At 31.7% G+C, this 21,453-nt stretch overlaps 2 protein-coding genes across 3 annotated transcripts; both read left to right on the top strand.

The window, feature by feature from the left end:
• Positions 1–2,147: 2,147 nt before the first annotated feature.
• On the top strand, positions 2,148–5,270 carry LOC111025953 (uncharacterized). 2 transcript variants are annotated; one of them, XM_022303887.2, is made up of 6 exons: positions 2,148–3,080; positions 3,357–3,519; positions 3,669–3,845; positions 3,933–4,016; positions 4,307–4,388; positions 4,531–5,270. In XM_022303887.2, the coding sequence occupies exons 1-6, from the start codon at positions 2,740–2,742 to the stop codon at positions 4,968–4,970; spliced, it is 1,287 nt and encodes a 428-aa protein (XP_022159579.1). In that variant the 5' UTR covers positions 2,148–2,739; the 3' UTR covers positions 4,971–5,270. The 2 variants fall into 2 exon arrangements, with proteins under 2 accessions (XP_022159579.1, XP_022159578.1); XM_022303886.2 differs by having other exon boundaries at positions 3,354–3,519.
• An 11,291-nt stretch (positions 5,271–16,561) lies between these two features.
• LOC111024903 (GDSL esterase/lipase At5g03980-like) lies at positions 16,562–18,162 on the top strand. Its single transcript, XM_088126030.1, has 4 exons — positions 16,562–17,166; positions 17,272–17,420; positions 17,515–17,788; positions 17,889–18,162. The coding sequence occupies exons 1-4, from the start codon at positions 16,596–16,598 to the stop codon at positions 18,104–18,106; spliced, it is 1,212 nt and encodes a 403-aa protein (XP_087982156.1). The 5' UTR covers positions 16,562–16,595; the 3' UTR covers positions 18,107–18,162.
• Positions 18,163–21,453: the final 3,291 nt, after the last annotated feature.

Raw genomic sequence — 21,453 nt, 5'->3', positions numbered from 1 at the left:
TATATAATTTTAGAAATATTTAGTTTCAATATTTATAATTTCATATATATTATTCTTTCCTCGTAGCCGAAATATTATGTGATGGAGAAGAGACGAAGGTGACCCAAAGTTTAGAAGTTTGAAAATCAATGTATCAAAAAATGAAAGAAAAACAAAGTTATTGTCATTGTGACCACACAATTTGAGGAAGATTTTTTTTTATTGCAACTCTTAATATATTAGGAAGAACAGCATCTCTACACAAAAGATTTATTTTTCTATTTCTCAAAAAAAAAAATTATTTTATCTTTTTCTTGAAATTTAAAATATGAACTTAAATTTAGAATACGTAATATCATATTATTAAGAATATTTAAAGAGACTAATAATTCTATTGTCTCGAGAAAGATATTAATAACCATCTTTGTACATGAAAATGCAAATATCCATTTGTTTTTATTGTCTATTTAATTTTTCAATATTACTATTTTAAAATGATGCTACATTTTTTTACACTACAAACTTTTCTAAAAAATCTTACAAGTCTTGATAAGATCTGAAACATGTGATTTTCGTGCAAAAGAAAAGAAAAAAAAGAGTTATTGGTTTTAATATTTTAAATAGGAAATAAGACTAAGTCCAATTTAATAATTAATTACAAATATATATATCCAACGTGGCTTAGAATTCCACCAACCACTTCAATATTTAAATGTGATTTCCGTAGGTCAAATTGGTGGTTTTCAAACTCACTATTTCAAATCCTTTATTAATATAGCAGCCCAATCCAATAATAAAGCATAATATTAAAATTTCATCCGATATATTGACAATTATATTAACATTTTTATATGTCCATAAGTATGTAGAACGGATCAACATAGTATCACAATTTTTTTTTTGACAAAATATAAAAATATCATTAGGATATAAATTTAATATTAATAAATTTTAACTTATTTAAAAATAGTAAAATGTTTAATTGTTATTTTAAATATTTATTATGTTTTTTTATTTATAATCTTTTTAGAAATGTACATCGATTTCAACTTAAATATTATTATTAATATTATTTTTTCCCTATAATACTCAAATATTATTATTTTCTTGTCTCGTATGGTGTATTTTGCATTATTTATTATTATTATTTTTAGAATTTTTATTTTCATTTATTAAAAATTCACCGTTTTGTGTAATGAATGTTTTTTAAATTTAGGGTTCACATCCTAAAAATATGCTCAAATGTTTTCAAGTCTAATTTTTCTGGTCAACCTTAACTATTATTAGAAAAGATATTAATTATAAACTTTGGAATAAAAGAGTTCCAAAGAAAGAATTTAGCTTTGAATTAGACACAAAGACTTAATCTTTGTAGACCAATGAATTGTATTTCTACTCATTTCTACACCACTTTCAAGGGGTTATGACTTTGTTTTTAAAAATTTCAAACAGAAAAGGCCTAAGAGAACCTAATTCAAAATATATAATTTAGAGGGCGAAATATATATGTGGTAAAAAAAAAAGATTTAGTTTATGTAATTTTAACTTTACAATGATTTATTTTCTATACTTTATTGTATAACAATCTAATATTTGTAATTAAAGAAAATTGTAATCTAAAAATATATTTATTGTCTCTAAATGAAATTATCGATCTACATACAATAAAAACAAACTCCATTATACAGGAGATTAAATCATTACAAATTTTAACGAACAAAAATTAAATTGTCATATATTATTACATTGTCATGTCAAATTTAGTAACTAAATAAGTGAACTACATCGACCAACCATATATATGTCGGAGATACATTGCTAAAACACAAAATTTGTAATTTTTTAACTTAAAACTGAAAAATTTATCCATTAGTAACAAACAATTCAACCAACAAAAACCTAGTCCACTGTCCCATAAGAAGTGCTCAACTCCAAAGACCAAATTGATTTATCCCCTTATCCTCTTATCCTCTTATCGCTTCACAAAAAAACATGGGCCAAAGGCTAAAAAAAGGATAGTAAATCTAAATTTAAATCCTTACATTTAGCTTAACTTAACGTTCGATTAGAGAAAAAAATTAAAAGAAAACAAATAAAAATCCCATCTTTATCAACACATTGAACACACCAAAACGAGTAATAAATGGTGGAGTCAAATTATTTACAGAGTTGAAAAGGAAGAAGAAGAAGAAGAAGGGGGAATAATCCCAAATACCCAAGTCGGAAAACGTGAAAAATACAAACGCGGCAACTACCAAAAGCTCGAGCTCGTTGCTATAATGGCGATTTAGAGAGCGACCGACCAATACCTAAGTTCGGCCAAAAGCTTCTTCTTCGTCTTCTTTCTATATTTAAGCGAGGAGGGGAGATATTTGGAGTTGATCTGTTTTGGGTTTTGGTTTTGGCCCCAAAATTTGTTCTATAACCAGAGAAATTTTATTCGGTCATTACAAGGGCGCGCGTTTTCTTTTCACCGCTTTTCTCTGGATCCTTATCCATTTCCTGATCTTCTTCCCTTCTGTTTGCCAAACAAAGAGCGTCGAAAAACCAAAAACAAGTAAAATCCTTATTCGAATCCCCTTGCTATTTCTTGCTTTCTTATATTGCGATTCCTTTCCGTTTCTTACTCTGTTTTTCAGTCGTTTGATTCTCTTGGTTCCTCTCGATTGTGTTCGTTTCTTTGTTGCCCCTTGAAAGAAAGTCATTTCCGATTACCTTTTTCTTTTTTTCTCTCCCGATTTCCTTTGTGATTTTGGGGAGATGGCGGTGAATTCGTTCTTGTTCGAGACGGCGGAATCTCCCACCGCCTACGATTTAGTGTTTAAGATTTTGATGTTCATTGCTCGTTTGTGGGTGGGGATTATCGTCGGGGTTTTGGTGGGATGGATTTGGAAACCTAAATGGGCCGATTCGGGTAGGGATTTGTTCAATTCTTCGAAGCTGAAGGATAATTTGCCATCGTCTTGCTTTGCCGGATCGATTTCTAGCTTGAATTCGTTGAAAATTCAGCTACCCAGATGCTTGAATTTGACCTCAGATTGTGCGGTGGAGAAGGAAGTTCTCGCCGACCACCAGCCACCTACTGCCGCCGCCATCTCCAGGTTTGTTGTTTTTTGAATTGCAACAAGAACAAAACTGGAATTACAACTTCAATTGTGACTCTGTGTTTGATTTACTCGTCGGGGTTTCCCTTTTGGTAATTGTTGAACTGGCGTCTAAACCTAATAGGATATGATATATTTAACACTCCGGGCTTGCAAATTTACTATCAATATTAATTGGAGAAGAAATAACATAGGACCTTAAGCTTTGATATGGCAGTTTAAGCTGATAAGTTATGATGCATTTGAATGTCTAATACGTATTTTTAACAGCAGTTCATCAAAACTCGAAGGCGAAAAACCGACCCAGTTAACCGAGGAAGATTTTAAGTATTTATACAAGCTTGTTGAGGAGAAAGATGGAGGCCCCTCATGGATTCAGATGATGGATCGCTCTACCTCTACCATGAGCTATCAAGCATGGAGGAGAGATCCTCAGGTAGCTACCTCTTGTTAATTTTTTTGTGTTTTGAACCAATCTGCTCACTTTCTGAATGTTTGAGGACGACATTTGTGATGAGTTTCTGCGTGTGCATATTGTTCTAGTAAATGAAGGTGTGTTATTATGGCTTTTTTTCTTTTGACTAGACGGGGCCACCGCAATATCGGAGTCGAACGGTTTTTGAGGATGCAACACCTCAGATGGTGAGGGACTTCTTTTGGGACGATGAATTTAGAATGAAATGGGATGATATGCTTCTAAGTGCTCAAACTTTGGAGGATTGCCCTTCCACAGGGAACATGACTGTCCACTGGGTGCGCAAGGTGAGTGAAGTTGGTTCCTATCTTTGGTTGTTCCCAAATGTTTAACGTTATTTGTATTGTTTTGTCATTGATCTCTTGTTTGTGCAGTTCCCTTTCTTCTGTAGCGATCGAGAATATGTGATCGGACGAAGAATTTGGGAATCGGGACAGTCATACTATTGTGTGACGAAGGTAAGACATCCAATATTTGTCTTTCATTCTTCCATGGCAATCTTGTTGAAGTTAGGGCTTTTTATATGTTTAGACATAGCTACACTTGTTTTAGAATTTACTTGTGCACTCACTTGTAAACTTTGCAATTCGGGTTATTCTTTAATGTGATAAACTACAGTCATTTCCTATGAATGCTAGTTTTACATTCGAGGTTGAATTATGATTAGTTTCTGACTATGTTGAAAGTATTGAACATTTAAAACCCGTGCTTGGGAAATAATAGGTTTCCTTGGTTTGTCTTGATTCAGGGCATACCTTGTTCCTTGGTACCTAGACAAAACAAGCCAAAACGCGTTGATCTCTACTATTCGAGTTGGTGCATCCGTGCAGGTAACTATGTTCTTAGTCTTCTTGCTCATTCTAATAGTATGTTGGACAAGTTGAATTCCCATCCCCTTGACATGGATGTTTCCTGGACAACATTTTGTAAACTGCAACTAAAGAGTTCTTACTCTGCTTGTATTTGGAACAGTCGAGTCGGAAAAGGGGACTGGCCAGCTGACTGCCTGTGAGGTGTTACTGTTTCACTATGAAGACATGGGTATACCGTGGGAAATCGCAAAGCTCGGAGTCAGGCAGGGGATGTGGGGAGCTGTAAAGAAGATAGACCCCGCTTTACGTGTGTATCAAAAGCATAGGGTGACCGATGCCCCGCTTTCAAACTGTGCTGTGATGGCTAATATCAACACAAAGCTCAGTTCTGACTACTTGAGATGCTCAGAAGACACATCTGATGATTCCTTAGAGGTCAAAAGTTTGGAGCCCGCTGAAAAACCAGCAGGAAAGAGCCTACCGAAGCTTCTCGTAATTGGGGGAGCAATCGCCCTCGCTTGCAGTCTCGATCACGGCCTCTTAACTAAAGCAGTCGTATTTGGAGTTGCTCGGAGATTTTCAAACATCGGAAAGAGATGATCGCCGCGGCAGCAAATCTCGTACTCTTCAGCTTCAGCTTAGCATTGGTTTCTTTACACACGCACGCAGCCCCTTTGAAAAAGTTTCGAAGGTGGTAAAAGTTTTTTTTCCCCCTTGAGTTGTAAAAAAGAAGCTTTAGATTGGGGAAGAGAGAAGGGTAAAGAAAGGTAATTTAGGCTTTCTTTCTTGTGTTGTATGTTTCTTTTCTTTTTCTCATCTCATCATCTTCATGATGGAATGTTGTAGAATTAATACTAATAGGTGAAAGTAAGAAGCAATGTTGAGTAGCTATTTTATTAATTTTTGTTGCCCATCTTCTGTTTATTAAATTGGTACATCCCTGAATATAGTTACTTTCTTTTGGTTAAAAATAAGAATTCATGTCTCATGTTTACACTATTTTCTAATTTTGTGATTTAATGGCTTGAAAATTTGTCTACTTGAAATACTTAATAGATTAATTAATCTATGTTCTTGTTTCATCATATAAAATGGGGAAGAAAAAATCAAGTAGAACCAGACGTTGATAGAGTGAGGGAAATCGAGAGAGTAAAATATAAAATATAAATAAAAGTATTACTTTATTACTTTTCACTTATAAATCAAAATGTATAATAAATATTAAAAAATGAATATAACATTAAAACAAATTTGAATATTTAATTTAAAAAATTAAATTCCATATACAAATTTTAGTTTCTTTTAACTTGAAAGGTTAGGTTGGAGAACGAGAAATTACCAAATATGTTTTTTTTTAAATAATAAAAATAAGAAATAACAGTAAATAAGAAGTCAGTAACCAATGGTAAATTCTGTTCCCATTGATTAAAAAAGTGCAAACAAAAACTAAAAACAAAAAACAGAAGGAAAAAACAAGAATTACAAACGTCACAAAGACGAAATAAGAGAAACAAAACAACTTTATTGTATATTTTATATTTTGATTTAAATCTGGTTTTTTTTTTTGGTTAATGAAGCTATTTAGATATCAGTTATTAGATAAATGTACTGAAACTAATATTTAATTTTGAAGAAATGGTGAAAACGAGAGGAGGTATGGTGATTGCAAGAGAAGCCCAAAACATTCTAAAGCTGTAATCTATGCAATACGATATAGATTTGAGACATAGATACAAAGATATTAAAGTGTATAGGTAAAGTAAAAGTTTATCATTTTTATATCAGAAGACAATTCAAAGTAACAAAATTTACAAATTTTAATGTAGAGTGGACACAACATATTTTGAGAGCTCTCCTCTTCGGGTTTTTTCAAAGGAGAGTGGAAAAAAGTGGGGGTGTGGCCAGTGGCCTACTCCCTCCTCTTCTTCTCCTCCTCGTCAAGGGTGTGCGTTTTCTCTCAGTTTTTGATTGAGTTTTTTTAGAGGGTTTTCCTTTCTGCTTTGTTTCAGTTTTTTCGTAGTTTTTTTTCAAGTAGTAAGTAGCATGGATGAAGATATTTTGGGACTTCTATTACTGTTGTGAATGCAGTTTTCACGAAGGATCCTTCTTTCCCGCTAGTTTCTGTTATGGCGGATAGTGACTGGATGTCAGAGATCTCCCCATTGGATGCCAATAGTGCTGTTGTGGTTGATAAAATCAAAGCCAACATCGTTATGTATGGTCCATGGCATCGTCATCATGACGTTTTGAAGAGTTACCATGCACAAAATTGGTGAGGGTTACCGCCTATAATATCTTGGGATGACTCTTCATCTGCATTGCATTCTAGTTCAGAGAACTTACATGGTTCCAGGACAAGGATGATGGAGCAGAAGGTGGGCGACGATGGAGGTGCAGCAACGATCAAATCGAACACCGTTTTGGGATCTGTGGAGGTTATCAATCTTAATTGTCTTGAGATTCCTTGTCAGCATGATTTTGGGAATTTGTCTAATCCTTCCTTACCTGTCACGGTGGAGGATAAGACAACTTTTGATACAATTATCTCTCCAAATTCTAAATAGAGGTGTCATAATTGTCAATATCCTTCAATTAATTAAAGAATCTCCCCCAAAATCATTAAATGAGATTGTGGATGTTGTGGCATTGGAGAAAATGTTTGGTGGGCTAAAATTTGTTCATATTCTTAGTTCTTTGAACAGACAATTTGTTTTATTGGCCAAGTGTAATGATTATTTCTATGTCCTTCGATAATTATTTTCTTTTATGGCTTTTATTTGTGGTGCGTTGTCACCCCTCTTCTAATGTAACCCTTAGTGGTACGATTTTTTTTATGCAACGTTTCTTTGATAAAAAAAAGAATTTACAAATTTTATATGCTTAGAAAAATGAGTTTGATATATTTCACTCCGAATTTTATAAGTCGTATATTACTATTCAAACCGAATCAACCAATGGTTTGATTTATATCAAACACTAACGCAAAGAAAGACAGGATCAATCATCTAATTACGAAAAGAAAAACGAACTACAATCTCAAAATTTGAAGAGAGAAATTAAAGAATTGGTAGCGAAATCGATGAAAAGACCTCCGGCGCAAAACCCTACCGCTTCAGGTGCTGAATCGAGATTGCTGACTTGGCTTGTTCCTTGTTGGCCTCCTCCGACTTCAGAGCCGCCATTGTTAGAAGCTTAGAAGAAGAAGCCCTAACTGATTAGGCGAGCAATCTTTGAGCGGCGAAGGAATAATCGAACAAACCGAACAACGAATCATCTCGATTAAGCCCTAACTGATTTAATTTTCTTCTTGTTGCTGTGATTTTTTTGGCGAGTGGGCTTGACGATGAAATTAGAATACATTCAATGTAACTCCATTTTGAAATTATAATTTCAACATGTAACGCATAACAATGGACACAAGTCAAGACGCAAACAGCCAAACCGAGCATGTCTCAAATGGTTAAGGCACCTATCTCTGACCAGAAGGTCATGAGTTCGAACTCCACCCCCACAATGTTGTACTAAAAAAAAAATGTCAAGACGCAAACAAAGACGTTCCTTTAGGATTTAAAAATGTTTATCTTCAAAATTGAATTAATTGTTAACATGAGTTTTTTTTTTCTATAAATTTCTAATTTTATAAAAAATTGAATCTTAGACTTAAAAAATGTTGTAACTTTTAATTCTATTTTAAAAATTGGGTAGTTTTTAAATTTTACAATTTTTTCTACCTTTTGCCTTATTTTCACTCTTTCATCTGGGGACCAATTCTCCACATGGAACTCATCCTTGATCGAAAAATCTACAATTCCAAATCTACTCCCATTCCAGTCCCAAAATAGCAAGGATGGAGACTCAAATTGTATATCCATACTTCAATATACTTTTCACAAATTCTTCACATAAAAGTTGAACTTGACCTTAAATCTATTTTGAACATAATTGAAAATCTATTCAAAGGATCACGAATTCGAATTGTCAAAGACCTGCAAAATAAAAATTAGCATTTCGACAGTTAAGTTAGTATAGGTTCGAACTATTTCACTCTCAACTATATACACAAATTTGTACATACATGAGAAACAGTTTACCTTCCATATTTATAGACATCTAACAATACTTAATATTATGGTCAACCATGATACCTTCCTCAAAACGATAGGTGCACTACCCTGGCAAGTGAGACGTTGAACGGTTTACCAAGTTTTGACTTCTGATCTCTCGACCTTTGGCTTGGTCATAATGGAAAGCAGATCGATGGGTCCACTTCGAATTTTCGAAGTATAAATACTTGAAGTTCGCACCACCTCCTTAGAACATCACGTGACACAAGTTATGCTGTTTTCTACCTCCCAAACACTATCCAAATATAACTTCAATCTAAATAAAATTGATAACCTATCAACTGATTAAATTTCGGGAGCAGTACTAGTTTTATTTAAGAAAATAAAAGATAAAGTATGAAAGGAACTTATTGTATCAAAGCATCATGGTCTTGATTTCAAACGCGAAGGCAAATAAGGAACAAGCTAAATTTATTTATTCTTTTTAATTTAAATTTTCAAGCCTAGCTTCACAATCGACAAGATGTATGAATTTTCACCGTTTAAGTTGCTAAACAGTAGGTAAATTTAAGAGAAATTTAACATATGGTAAAAAGTACAACATCTTTGTAGGTCCTTCAGTTTGAAGATGTTAAAAAAAAATCAATTTGAATAAAATTAAAAGCTCATGGTGAAATTTTGATTAAACTTGGCAGGAAAAATTCGATTTTTCCCATAATTTTTCATTAACTATTTTACCCAAAAAAAAAAAATCTAAATCCATTTCAAAGCAGAATACTTTTCTTACAATTCCTAACTTTAAACATCTATCTAACACATAAATGACGATATATCTATATATGTCAAAGTTTTCATTCAATAATTTATTAAAAAAATAATAACAATAGATTAAAATGATTTGTTACCACCAAACTAAGAGGTTGTGAGTTCGATTCCATACTCTTACCTCTTGTATTAAAAAAATATTTTTTTATTAAGTTAAAATATTTTAAAAAATTTAGAGATTAGAATAAAATATCAAAAAGTGAAGAATTGAGTCTAATTTTAAATTTAAAAGCTAAATAGATTTTTTTCATTATTCATAAGATTTTAAATGGTGATGTCGAAGAAAATGTTAGTTCCCAAATTTATAGAAACGTTAAAGAAATGTCTTGAGAAAGGGCAAGATTATAGAAATATAAATAAAATATCAATATATATGAATGTGTTTTTAAAAAAAATTACAAAATAAAAAACTAACAATTATTTGTATTAACACCTCCTAAAATAATTTAAAAAATTTTATTATTAATATTATGCCCATGATAGTAATATTTTTTATATTTCGTTATGCTTTTACGATATAATAAAAAATTCAGTTCATCTTTTATTTGGATCAATGTCAATTTTATGGATATATATATATACACACACCATGTATCTACTAAATCTTAATACTAATTTGTTTTTTTTTCAAGGATTTAATACTAATTTGTGAATGGTCAAGAAAAGAGGGTATCCCTCAGCAATCCACCACACTGACGAAAAATAAGATTGTCTTCTTCTAAACTCGTGGATGAAAGTTTGTTCAGTAATATTTCTATTTCTTATTTTTTATTTTTAGTTTTTGAGAAGCATATTACATTTGATAATGGTTCTTGTTTCTCATTTTTAAGAAACGTTCTTAAAATTGTGCAGAAATTTTGAAAACGTGAATTTGATTTTTTGTTTATGTTTTCAATTTTTTAAAAATACGAATAAAAACATTATGTTATCATTATTAACTTCTAAAATGTATAATAAACATTTAAAAACAAATATAAAATTTTAATTTAAAAAATAATTCCATAAAAAATTTATTTTCTTTTTTAATTTAAAATTTTGCACACCAGTAAAATATTTTGAAGTGTCTCTATTTCTTTTTTCAAAGAACAAAAAATTAAAAACAAGAAAAAATTATCGAACACAATTTTAGTTCTTCAGTTTCTCTGCCTACAATTAATATCTAATTGTAAAAAAAAATTAAAAAAAATACTAACGCATCTCACTTCTTGTCTAGAAAAAGAAAAAAAGAAAGGAAAAAAAGTAATCTCCCCGTAGAACCCACGCACGCTTAAGATATTTCCAAGTATTATCGTTAGAACGGTCGCCGTTTCAAAGACATGATGTGGGTCCCACACGAGTCAGCTGACCGTTGCCCCGATTCTACACACCAAAGTCAAAGGCGGCAACTTTATTTTCTAATTTCATTCTTTTCCTTCCCACAAAACAAATATTTGATCTTGGAAGTTGGAAGTTGGAACTTTGAATTTTGAACGAAAGGTTAAAATATTGGGAGAAAATTTTCAAACATGGAAGAGGACGTAAATTTATAAAGAAAAGGCTAAATTCAAGTTAAGAAAACAAAAAATTTTGGTCTTTATTTAAAGAATATTCCTATACTTTCAACACGATCAACACTACTTTCATCTTTTCTAAACATTTTAAAAATTTTATTTAAGAAAATATTAGTTAATATTTTGAACAAAAAATTAACATGGTAGAACATAAACGGAGTTGGTAATTAATTAATATAGAAGCTTACATCGTGCTAAATTTAAAACTGGGGTTAATAGCACAACAAGAAACCAATCCCTCTCAAACAACAATCTACCAACAATAATTTTGTTGCTCAATGCATGTTAATTGTCATGTCGTTCTAGATTCTATCATGTAAGTTTTTCGTTAGAAATATTAACCGATGTTTACTTAAGTGATATTTTTCAAATGTCTATGAAAGGTTAAAAGTAGTATTGAAACTTTTGAAAAGATAGAGATATCTTTTAAATAAATGACAAAGTTAAGAGATTGAATTTTGTAATGGAGTATAAATAAAATTCCAACCCACTTCTATTATGTTTATCCACTAATTTATTTGAATCCTATTAATCTCAATAAAAATTGCCAAAGCGAGCATAGCTCAGCGGTAATTGGTATATACCTCCAACTATGAGGTTGTGAATTCGAATTCCCTCCCCAACATGTTGTATTAAGAAAAAAAAATCTCAATAAAAATTGAAGTTCTAATCAATTAAACGCACAAAATCTCCAAGTACTAACATTAGTTTGCTAATCACACAACTTTTATTGTAGAAAGAATGAGACTACATTTTTGGAGTAAATTTGTTTATTTCAAATCTCATGTATTGGCCTAATTAGCTCTCACGTAGGCCGATAGAGATTACAAGGATAGTTTCAAATGGATAAGACATTTATTACCATCTAAAAAGTCCTGCAATGATTAAATTAAAAAAGTAAATTAATAAAAAATATATATTTATAAGTATTTCAAAACTCATAAATTTCAATCACAAAAAAGTTTCACTGATCTAATACTAGATGAACCAGTTATATATACCTAACGATAATTTTAACGATTTCAAAGTCTATAAAAAATAATAATAATAGAAATATTTATGGTAATCCTAAGTTGAATGCGATGAAATTCAAAGTAGAAAGGAAAATTTGAAGTGACCCCAAATTTAGTTTTCATTTTGGTACAAAAATAAATTCGTTTTCGTAAAATAAACAAACGAAATACGAAAAGGAATTTGCTTGGTTGGAACTCGGAAGCGTCTAGGCAGTGACGTGGATTGAACGCCAAGTCGGAATAGGATGGACGGCTGCGATCTACTCCCAGCAATCCACAGGTGGGGCCCACCACATCCTTCCAGTTCCTTCCAGTTCCTTCCCACACGCTGAAGAACAAGTAAATAAAATTCAACTCCCCAACAAAAAGAAACTTCTCGGAATTTGGAATTTGGAGTTCCAGCCCAACTGTGGTATATATAGATAAACCATTCCCTCCGATCAATCCAATCAATCCGAAAAGCAGCAACAAGAAGGAAGAATTGAATCAGATCAACGATGAATTCGATGTTCAGTTTTCTGGATGCCTTCGCCGCCGAGTTATTGATGGGCAAAACATCTATTAGGGCTTCTTCCTTCGCTCCAAAGAGTGGTAGCGGTGGCTCCGTGAAGTCTCCGCCGAGCAACGTGGCGCCGGACAACCTGGAAGAGCCCAAATCCAACAAGAATTCGCTCCTCCGGCCGCCGAGGTTGGCGCCGGAGTTCGACGGCCTCAATTGCTTCGAGACTCTCGTCTCCTATTGAATCCGTCTTCCGCTACCTCATTCTTTTGGTTCTTTTTTAATCAATTGATTTTAAATTATTATTTTGTTTCTAATTTTAGGTCTACTCATTCTCTCTTTTCTGCAAAAACCAACAAATTATGCGTTCGGAGTTTGTGAAATTGTTTGTTTGGTTAGATATTTTTGTGAAATAAATGTTAATTAATTAATGTCTACTTTAGTTTTATTTATTACTGTTCAATGTTGATGGGGGCATTTGAAAACGCAGAACAATCTTGCGAATACGGAAAGCATCATCATACCATAAACAGATTGTTCACAAATTTTTTTTATGCAAAAGCGGCCAAACTTCATCAATAATTTAATTTTAAATTAAAAAAAATTACAAGAACAGAGTAGGTTTCAATTTAACTATAAACAAAATGTAAATAAAATTAAAGAAAAATATAAAGAAATGTTGTGTACTAAAAAAACGAAAAAAAAAATCATTTTCGTCAGCTGGAGCGATGGATCAAAGGTGAGAGATGTATGTTGAACTATAATTTTATTTATGTTTTGAGAAAATTTTGAAATCGGAATTTTTGTTTTCGTGCTTCCAAAATTTTTACACAATTTTGAGAATATTTCTAAAAATGAGAAACAATAAATATACATAGTTGTCAAATGCTTATATATCTTAATAAAATTAAAAATGAGAAATAAAGAACGAAGTATTACCAAACGGGCCTAATTAACTAGTTTCTGAAGTGGAACTTTAAAGAGTTATACTGAATTCTTTTATATCAATATCTTTGTCAATTTTGTTGTGTTGGTTATTATTTGAATTACAATATTGTTGCCAAAGACTTTTGATCAAGAATATAAGTAGTTAGAATGAAGTATTTCTAAAACTTGAGGTGTTTTGTATGATTTGAATGTTTAGGCTGTGAAAACATTAAATATGTTGCAAAAGCATTATTATACTTTGAGGTTATTTGACTCAATTATATGTTAAGTGGAGATGGTTTGAGGAATGATGGAAGCAGTCATGCTGCAGGAACAAACTATACGCTATATTTGAAATGCTACAGCACTACGATTTATCAAATCTACACTAGATTTGCGAATTCGTGATAGAAAGAAAAGTTCTTCTTACACAATGAATCAATGACAATGCAAAACGATGACTATATATAGTAATATTTGTGTGGAACGAAAATTAATGCAGCTACTAGTAGACTACCTAGAGGTTAGTGACAGAAGAAAACTCGAGAGAGAGATCCAAGAGTAAAGAGTAGAGCTAGAGTTGCACGATGGCTCTTCCAATCATAGAGGGTGGACATTCAATATATTTTATATTAATATACATTAGATGAATCTATACTATAATAATCATGGGTGGCTCATTGATCCAAAAGAGGTACGGTTAATTAAGAGAAAATGAGTTTAAACTTCATGATGGCCACCTATGATTTTTTTTTTTTTTTTTTTTTTATGGAAATAAGAAGAAAACAACTTAACGTAAAACAAATTCCAAAAAAACTAAATTGTCCACACGAGGGAGTTTGACAACTCCACTTTTCCCTCAATTCATTTTCCATCTCGTCTGGTTAAACCATGGGCCACCTTATTTGCCTCTCGACAAGCGAATTGGTCGGACAGTGTTCTTGTCAAATCGCATGCAATCCCTCACACATAGCCATCACCTCTATGTAAGTAATATTTTTTTTCTGCTCTTATAATTCTACTCTGATGACTTCTCCCTTCTCGTCTCTTAAAATCCAACCAATCCCCCCAGTGTTTGTATCAGCTCGCCATGCTGAATCCGTATTTAACTTCCATGAATATGATGTGGGAGGTTTCCATCGGGCTCCTGTATTGTCTCCAATTCGCCTTGTCAGGTGCAAGTCCTTGTTTGTTGACTTTCCTTCTAGATTTATATTTCGATCTGCACCGTTGATTATGTATCTGTCAATCGCCAATTGAATGTCTCTAGTTTCTGAATGAACACCTTTGAAAATTGATTTGTTCCTCATTTCCCAAATCTGCCAAGCTATGATCATGCTTCTTTTACGTTCTTCTTCACCAACCTTATCAATTAGCCACTCCAAATACTCTTTTGTGGTCCAGTTTGTCGTGTCAATATAGAAAAATTTGGATTCAATAGGGGTACAATTTATCCATATATCTTTAATTACCTTACATTCCCATAGGATATGTTGAGTAGTTTCTTCTTTTTTCCTGCAAAGAGGACAAAACATATCAGTAATAATTCATTTCTTCATCGAATTGGACAAAACAGATTAGTAATAATTCATTTATTCACCGAATTAACTTTAGAAGGAAGAATATCATTATAACTCTTCCAACAACAGATTTTAATCTTTGGGGACATATTAGTTTTCCAAAATTTCTTCCACCACAGCTTTTGATTTTCACCATTAGAGGTAGAACATTCTTTTGCTTGCTCCAATTTCATCCCTAAGTGATAGGCGCTTTTAACAGTTAACAACCCTCTTTTGTCTTTATTCCATATAATTTCATCTTTTTGACTCTGTCGCGGTAAAGGAATTTTAAGAATCATTTCAGTTTCCTCCTCATAAAAGTTATCACGAACAAGATTTTCATTCCACCTTCCCCTTTCACTCATTAGACATACCACAGAATTGTGTTTCATCCCATCTTGGACATAAACTGGCATGCAATTGCCTTCTCGAGGAATTCATGGATCATTTCCTATGGTAACAGTAGCCCAATTCCCAATTCTCCATCTACCGCCTTTTACAAACAAATCTTTTTCCCACATTATACTTCGCCAAACAAAGGAAGGATTTATTCCTATGTGTTTTATTCCACCCCAATATGTGTGCACGACGCGTAGTAAATACACTAGACCTTTTAAGAGTGGAAATTCTTTCTCATTATTTTTAAAAATTAAAAGTAAAAAGTTATTTTTTTAAATTACAAGAAAAACATATTTTGTAGCTTCAAATATCACAATAAAATAAAGCGGCCTTAGATAATAATGATTGTTCATTATGAAATTTTATAACATGCAGTTTATTTAATAATACTTAAAATTAGTCTAAAATATTATTTATAGGTTTTGATTTCTTCCAATTCCTTAGGGGATAAAGAGGGTTTGAACTTGTACTCAAGAAAAAAAAAAAGGAAAAAAGAAAAAAGGGTTTGAACTTTGATTTTGAATTTATTTATCTTTATATGAATGAAAATTCCTTCTACCAACGGCTTTCAACTTCAAAATAAGTTGTGAACAAAAGTCGAAAGGAAATATTTGATTTAATAATGAATATAAAAGATCGAATAATAAAAATTGAAAATAATTTGATTTAATTAATTAATCAAATTTAAAATGAAAAGAAAATAATATAATTTTATTTGACCAATTAATCAATCAAGCTCGAAAGGGAAAAACATAAAATGATGTTATTTAAATGATTAAATAGTTCCATCTTTTCTAAGTCGGGGTAAGTTAATTAAAAATTTTCTAAATAAGAAAGATTTGATATTTTTTAATTAAAAGTATTTTATTTATGGAAAAAAGGAATGTTATTTATTCAATTTTTTTTTGTTTTTCTTTTTAAAATAAAAATTAAACGTCTTATGTAAAAAAAAAAAACGTATAAAGAGGGAAAGAAGTTGCAGATATTTTTGTTTATTTATTCCCTTAACAAATTTGTTGCAGCTCAAAATCAATGCAAAAAAATTCATAAAATATGAAATTAAAAATAAAATATGAGAAAAATTTGAAGTGCCAAAATATGATATTTGAAGTTTCAAAATGTTTTTTTCCTTGTAACTTTAGAAAATAATCATTATGATCTTTTTACTTTATTTTACTCCTAACCTTAAAAAAAAATGATGAGAAGGAATTCCCAATCTTAAAAGGATAAGGGAATTCAAAATCAAAATTCAAGCCCCTTTTATCCCAAAAGGAAGTGGAAGAAATCAAAATCTATAAATAAGGCCTCACCATTATTCCACTCTTTCACTCATTCACAATTTCCCCTACGCGAATTCATTTTACACAAAAATCTCTCCCTTTTGCAACAATGGCCACTTCATCTACAACATCATGTTTCTCTCTTCTTCTTCCTCTTCTTTTTCTTCTTCTATCTTCTCCTTCCACTGCCCATCCACTAGGGGCCTGTATGTTCCACGCAATATACCAACTTGGCGACTCAATCTCCGACACTGGAAATCTGATCCGCGAAAATCTTAATACTACTTTCTCTCGCCTTCCCTATGGTGAAACCTTCTTTCATGGAGCCACTGGCCGCTGCTCCAACGGCTTACTCATGCTCGATTACTTCGGTAACTCATTAATACTTTCATCTTCTTTCTGTTTCTCTAATTTCACTTTCTTTGCAATTTTTCTTATAAAAACTTTTGTTAAGGGTGATTTTGTAGCTTTAACCGCAAGACTTCCATTGGTGAATCCTTATCTAAATAGGGATGCTTTGACAAATCACGGAGTGAATTTTGCAGTGGCTGGTTCTACAGCTTTGTCTTCTGAGGCTCTTTTACGAAATAAAATCTTTTCTCCGGTTACCAATTCTTCTCTCGATCATCAGCTTGGTTGGATGCACTCTCATTTTAACTCTATTTGTCTAAATGAAAGAGGTAATTGTTCACTAATCTTCAATTTTTATATATGTAAATACTTTCAATTTCTCTTTCTCTCATTATTATACATATTGATTTTGTTTTCGTATTTATATGCTATAGATTGCATCGATAAGTTAAGAAGTGCTCTGTTCTTGGTGGGCGAGATTGGTGGGAATGATTATAATTATGCACTGTTCCAAGGTAAAACTATTCAAGAGGTGAAAGATATGGTGCCGGATGTTGTTCAAACTATAAAGAATGGTGTTGAGGTAATTTATATTTATATACTCTTTACAGGTGATGTTGATTGAGATTTTCCCTACTAATCTAATCCCCTCTTTTTGTTTATGATGATGTTTGCAGAAAGTGATAAGTTATGGTGCTACTAGAGTCATTGTTCCAGGAAACTTTCCAATTGGATGTTTACCCATCTATCTCACTGGATTCCAAACCAATGATACAGCTGCGTATGATGAACTTCATTGTTTAAAGGGTATGAATAGTTTGGCAAGTTATCACAATGATCAAATCAAGCACGCCATTGAAGTATTGAGAAGGGAGAATCCACATACTGTTATTGTATATGGCGACTACTATAATGCATTGCTTTGGATTCTTCGCCATGCGTTTGTGCTCGGTATGCTATTCTACATTTTACAAAATAAAAGTTAGATCTTTGGTACTGTTCTTCTATAAATTATTAATGTTTTGTTTCGTATCCATATTTATATGAGTAGGATTTGATGAAGCTTCCTTGCAAAAATCATGTTGCGGGATTGGAGGCAACTACAACTTTAACCTCATGAAGATTTGTGGACTTCCTGGTGTACCAATTTGCCCAAACCCTCATGAACATATAAGTTGGGATGGAATCCATTTGACAGAAAAAGCCTACAAATTCATGGCATATTGGATCATCCACGACATCTTCCCAAAATTGCACTGCATTTTTTAAATTTAGTTTTGGTTGTTTGTTTCTATTTTTATTATTTTTTTAATGTTTATGGTTTAGTTAGGTCTTTCTTATTACTATTATTATTTTTTTTTTTTAGAATAATGTTTATGGTTTAGTTTGGTCTTTTTTGATCCATTAATGAAATTCAAATATTACATTTATTATATAATCCCATGTTTACTTCTTTCCTTTTTTTTTTTTACCCTTTCTTTCATTTTCTTTTTTCATGAACTGTGGCCTAAAAGAAATAGAGTTGGCACTGAACTAAAAATTATCAACACGAGTAGAAATTTATGTTTTTCCAGATTATCTATCAATGAAATCTCAAGTAAATTTTAGAAGACTCCACATCAACATTTTGTTTATAAAAATTTCATGTACTTTAATTAATATTAAAATATAATCTAAAATAGAATTAAATATGCATAATTTTGTCCCCTAATAATTAAAAGCAATATAATCAAAATTTTAATTCAATTTATCAAGCCTAAATTTCAGACATTGATACTCACTTTCTTTTCATCTCACCAAACAATATAGGCTACATTACAAAAAATACTCGTGAATTATGTCATTGGTTTAAAAAATATTTGATGTGATAATTAATGTGGAAGTTTGCATAGATTAGAGCAAAATTGAAACGTGGAAGAAGCTATCGTTTTTAAGAGGGGATTAGAGCAAAATTGAATAAACCAATAGAAGAACAAACTCTCTTAACAATGAAGAAATAATATTTATAGGTTAAAATTGAAACGTTAACTGACACGTATATGTTTAGTCAAAAAGTATTTTTAAAACGTTTATTAAAAGTTGAGGGTAGTATTGAAATTTTTGAAAGAATATGAATGGATCTTTGTAACTAAGCCAACAACAACGTTAAAACAAATCTTTGTAAAACCTTTCAAAGGTTAGATATTTAATTTAAAACAAATATAGGGACTAAAAATGAAAAAGAACAAAATCATTTTAAAAAAATCCAATCAACTAAGTTAATTTGATTAATTTATACTCGATTTTGTTTCAGTCTCTATTATTTAATTAAATTCTCCAAAATGTCTTTAAAAAAATTTAGACTAAAATACTCCTCACATTTTCATCAAATACGGAGACTAAATTGTTACAAATTTGAAAGACTAACTTATTAAAGACTAAAATTCAGAAGCTAAATGTTAGCTCAATGAAAGCACAAGATACTCACGTATAATCCTCGATTTTTTTTTCCATAGAAAGATGTAGAAATGAGTTGCTGAAGAAAATATGTGGTGAATTCGCGACATTCCAACACCATTGGACGTACCAAAGCCAATCCTTCGTTCAATTCTCGAGCAAAGATGAAAGAAGCGTATAAAGACCCACCCTTTAAAAAAAAAAAAAATCGTCACTTCTCTAACAGTCCAAGGGCCAAAAGTAATTTTTAACCTGTTTTAAAGGCTCTTGCAGTTTTTTAAGAAGTAAAGATAAAAAGCAATATTTTTATTGAAATTTCCATGTGGATGCTGAAAGCCTGAAAGTAACGATCAGAAAACAACTTAACATAAAATAAATTCTGGAAAAACTACATTGTCCAACCACGAGGGAGTTTTACAACTCCACTCTTCCCTCAAATCGTTTTCCATCGCTCGTCTGGCTAAGTCATGGGCCACCTTATTTGCCTCTCGACTGATATGTCTCATTGAAACGATCCTAGTTAGAATACAAGAGAGAATATTTCCAATCTTCTAATTAAGGCTATCCAATCAAGACTTTGTCCAAAGGAAATTCTCTCTATTTTTTCCCCAGTGATTTGTTTTATTGGGTATTGATTGGATAGTTTTAATTAGAAGACGACTAATCCCAAAATTTTTAATTTGTTTATCTTCCTTAATTGGGTGTATTAAGCGATTTTATCTCATACATTTTTTTTAGTTAGTTATGCTCGAGTTCTATCTCTCGACCTTGAAATTTATGTTTACAATATTAAGGGCCGCAATATTTAGTCGAAGGTTTGCTATAATCATAGTATTAGATATCCGTCGAGATTTATATATATTCATGAGTTCAACATCAAATTCATCCTATCACAGAAAAAATCAACATTTTAAATTATTTACGATTGATTAATACTTATTTATTAATTTAAATTTTTTATTTTAATAACCTTTTCAGATATTTTCATCAAAATTTAAAACTCTGAGAATATTTCGGCATTAATAACTTCTTTTGTTTAAGATAAAAATTCTAATTTCATTCCATTGTAGGGTTGAATATTTTGTACTTTTTTGTTTTGTTAAATTACTAAATTTTCAAAGTTTTATGTTCTCTTAAATTTAATAAATTATTGTTTCGTTTAATAGACTCTAATCTATTAAATTTATAGAATTATTACCCACAAAATAAGAGGCTAATCTTTTAATTTAAGTCAAATAGAAAGTTATGTTGTATTACGACTGAAGAACCAAATTGAAGAAATTATGTAGAATGCAGGAGTTGAATGAAATCATTTCATCGAGAATCGGTCTGTAAATACAAGAAGTTGAATATGAAATTTGGTTGAGGAACAAGAAACCAATAGTTGAGTCGAGAATTTTGCAATCTTGATTATCATAAAAGAAAGAAGAAGAGCGATCAACGAAACAGAGAAGTCTACTCTGAACTACTGTAATCCCCATTCTCCAAATTAGATCAAAATTTCAAGAACACAAAAAATGGAAAAGAAAAATGAAAGAATGAAAAGAATGTTGAGGTCAATACAAGACGAGAGTCTCGAAGCACTTGAAGCCATCGGAATCGGGCGTCAATCTCTGCTGCGGCTCCACCGTCGAGTTCTTGTTCTTGGAGTTGCCGCCTTCTTGTTTGTTCGCATTCTTCGAATCGGAATCGGAATCGGAAGCCCCAACTGATTGGGCCAGCAATATTTGGGCGGCGAAGGAATCGAACAAACCGAACAGAGAATTCATCTTCGATTTCTGATTAATTTCTTCTAGTTGTTGCTGTGATTTTGGCGAGTTGCTTGAGCCTGATGATGAGATTGGGAAGAATGAGGGGAGGGGACGGGTTTTTAATTTGTGATTTGGCACCATATTTAGAATCTAAAAATATAAGCAGATTTTGATATCAGAATTTCTAAGATATAAATTCGACAAACAAAAATTCATTCCATTCTTGTATTTTAATTTTAATTTCCGTTAAAAATCCAAAGGTCCAACTTCCAAGAAAACAAAGGTGGGCCCGCCATCATGCATTGAACATTCTCACACTCGACTATGACTACGTGAGAAGTATACGATAAATGGTTGGTTAATATGGATTTAGTTAAGCAACAATTGTTACGGTCTCCGATTAATAAGTCATTAGTTTGGATCCTTCTA

Source organism: Momordica charantia (assembly GCF_013281855.1).
Source record: "Momordica charantia cultivar OHB3-1 chromosome 6 unlocalized genomic scaffold, Mcharantia_2.0 BLBB01000006.1, whole genome shotgun sequence".
NCBI classification, from domain to species: domain Eukaryota; kingdom Viridiplantae; phylum Streptophyta; class Magnoliopsida; order Cucurbitales; family Cucurbitaceae; genus Momordica; species Momordica charantia.
This window is presented reverse-complemented; position numbering and strand designations above follow the sequence as displayed.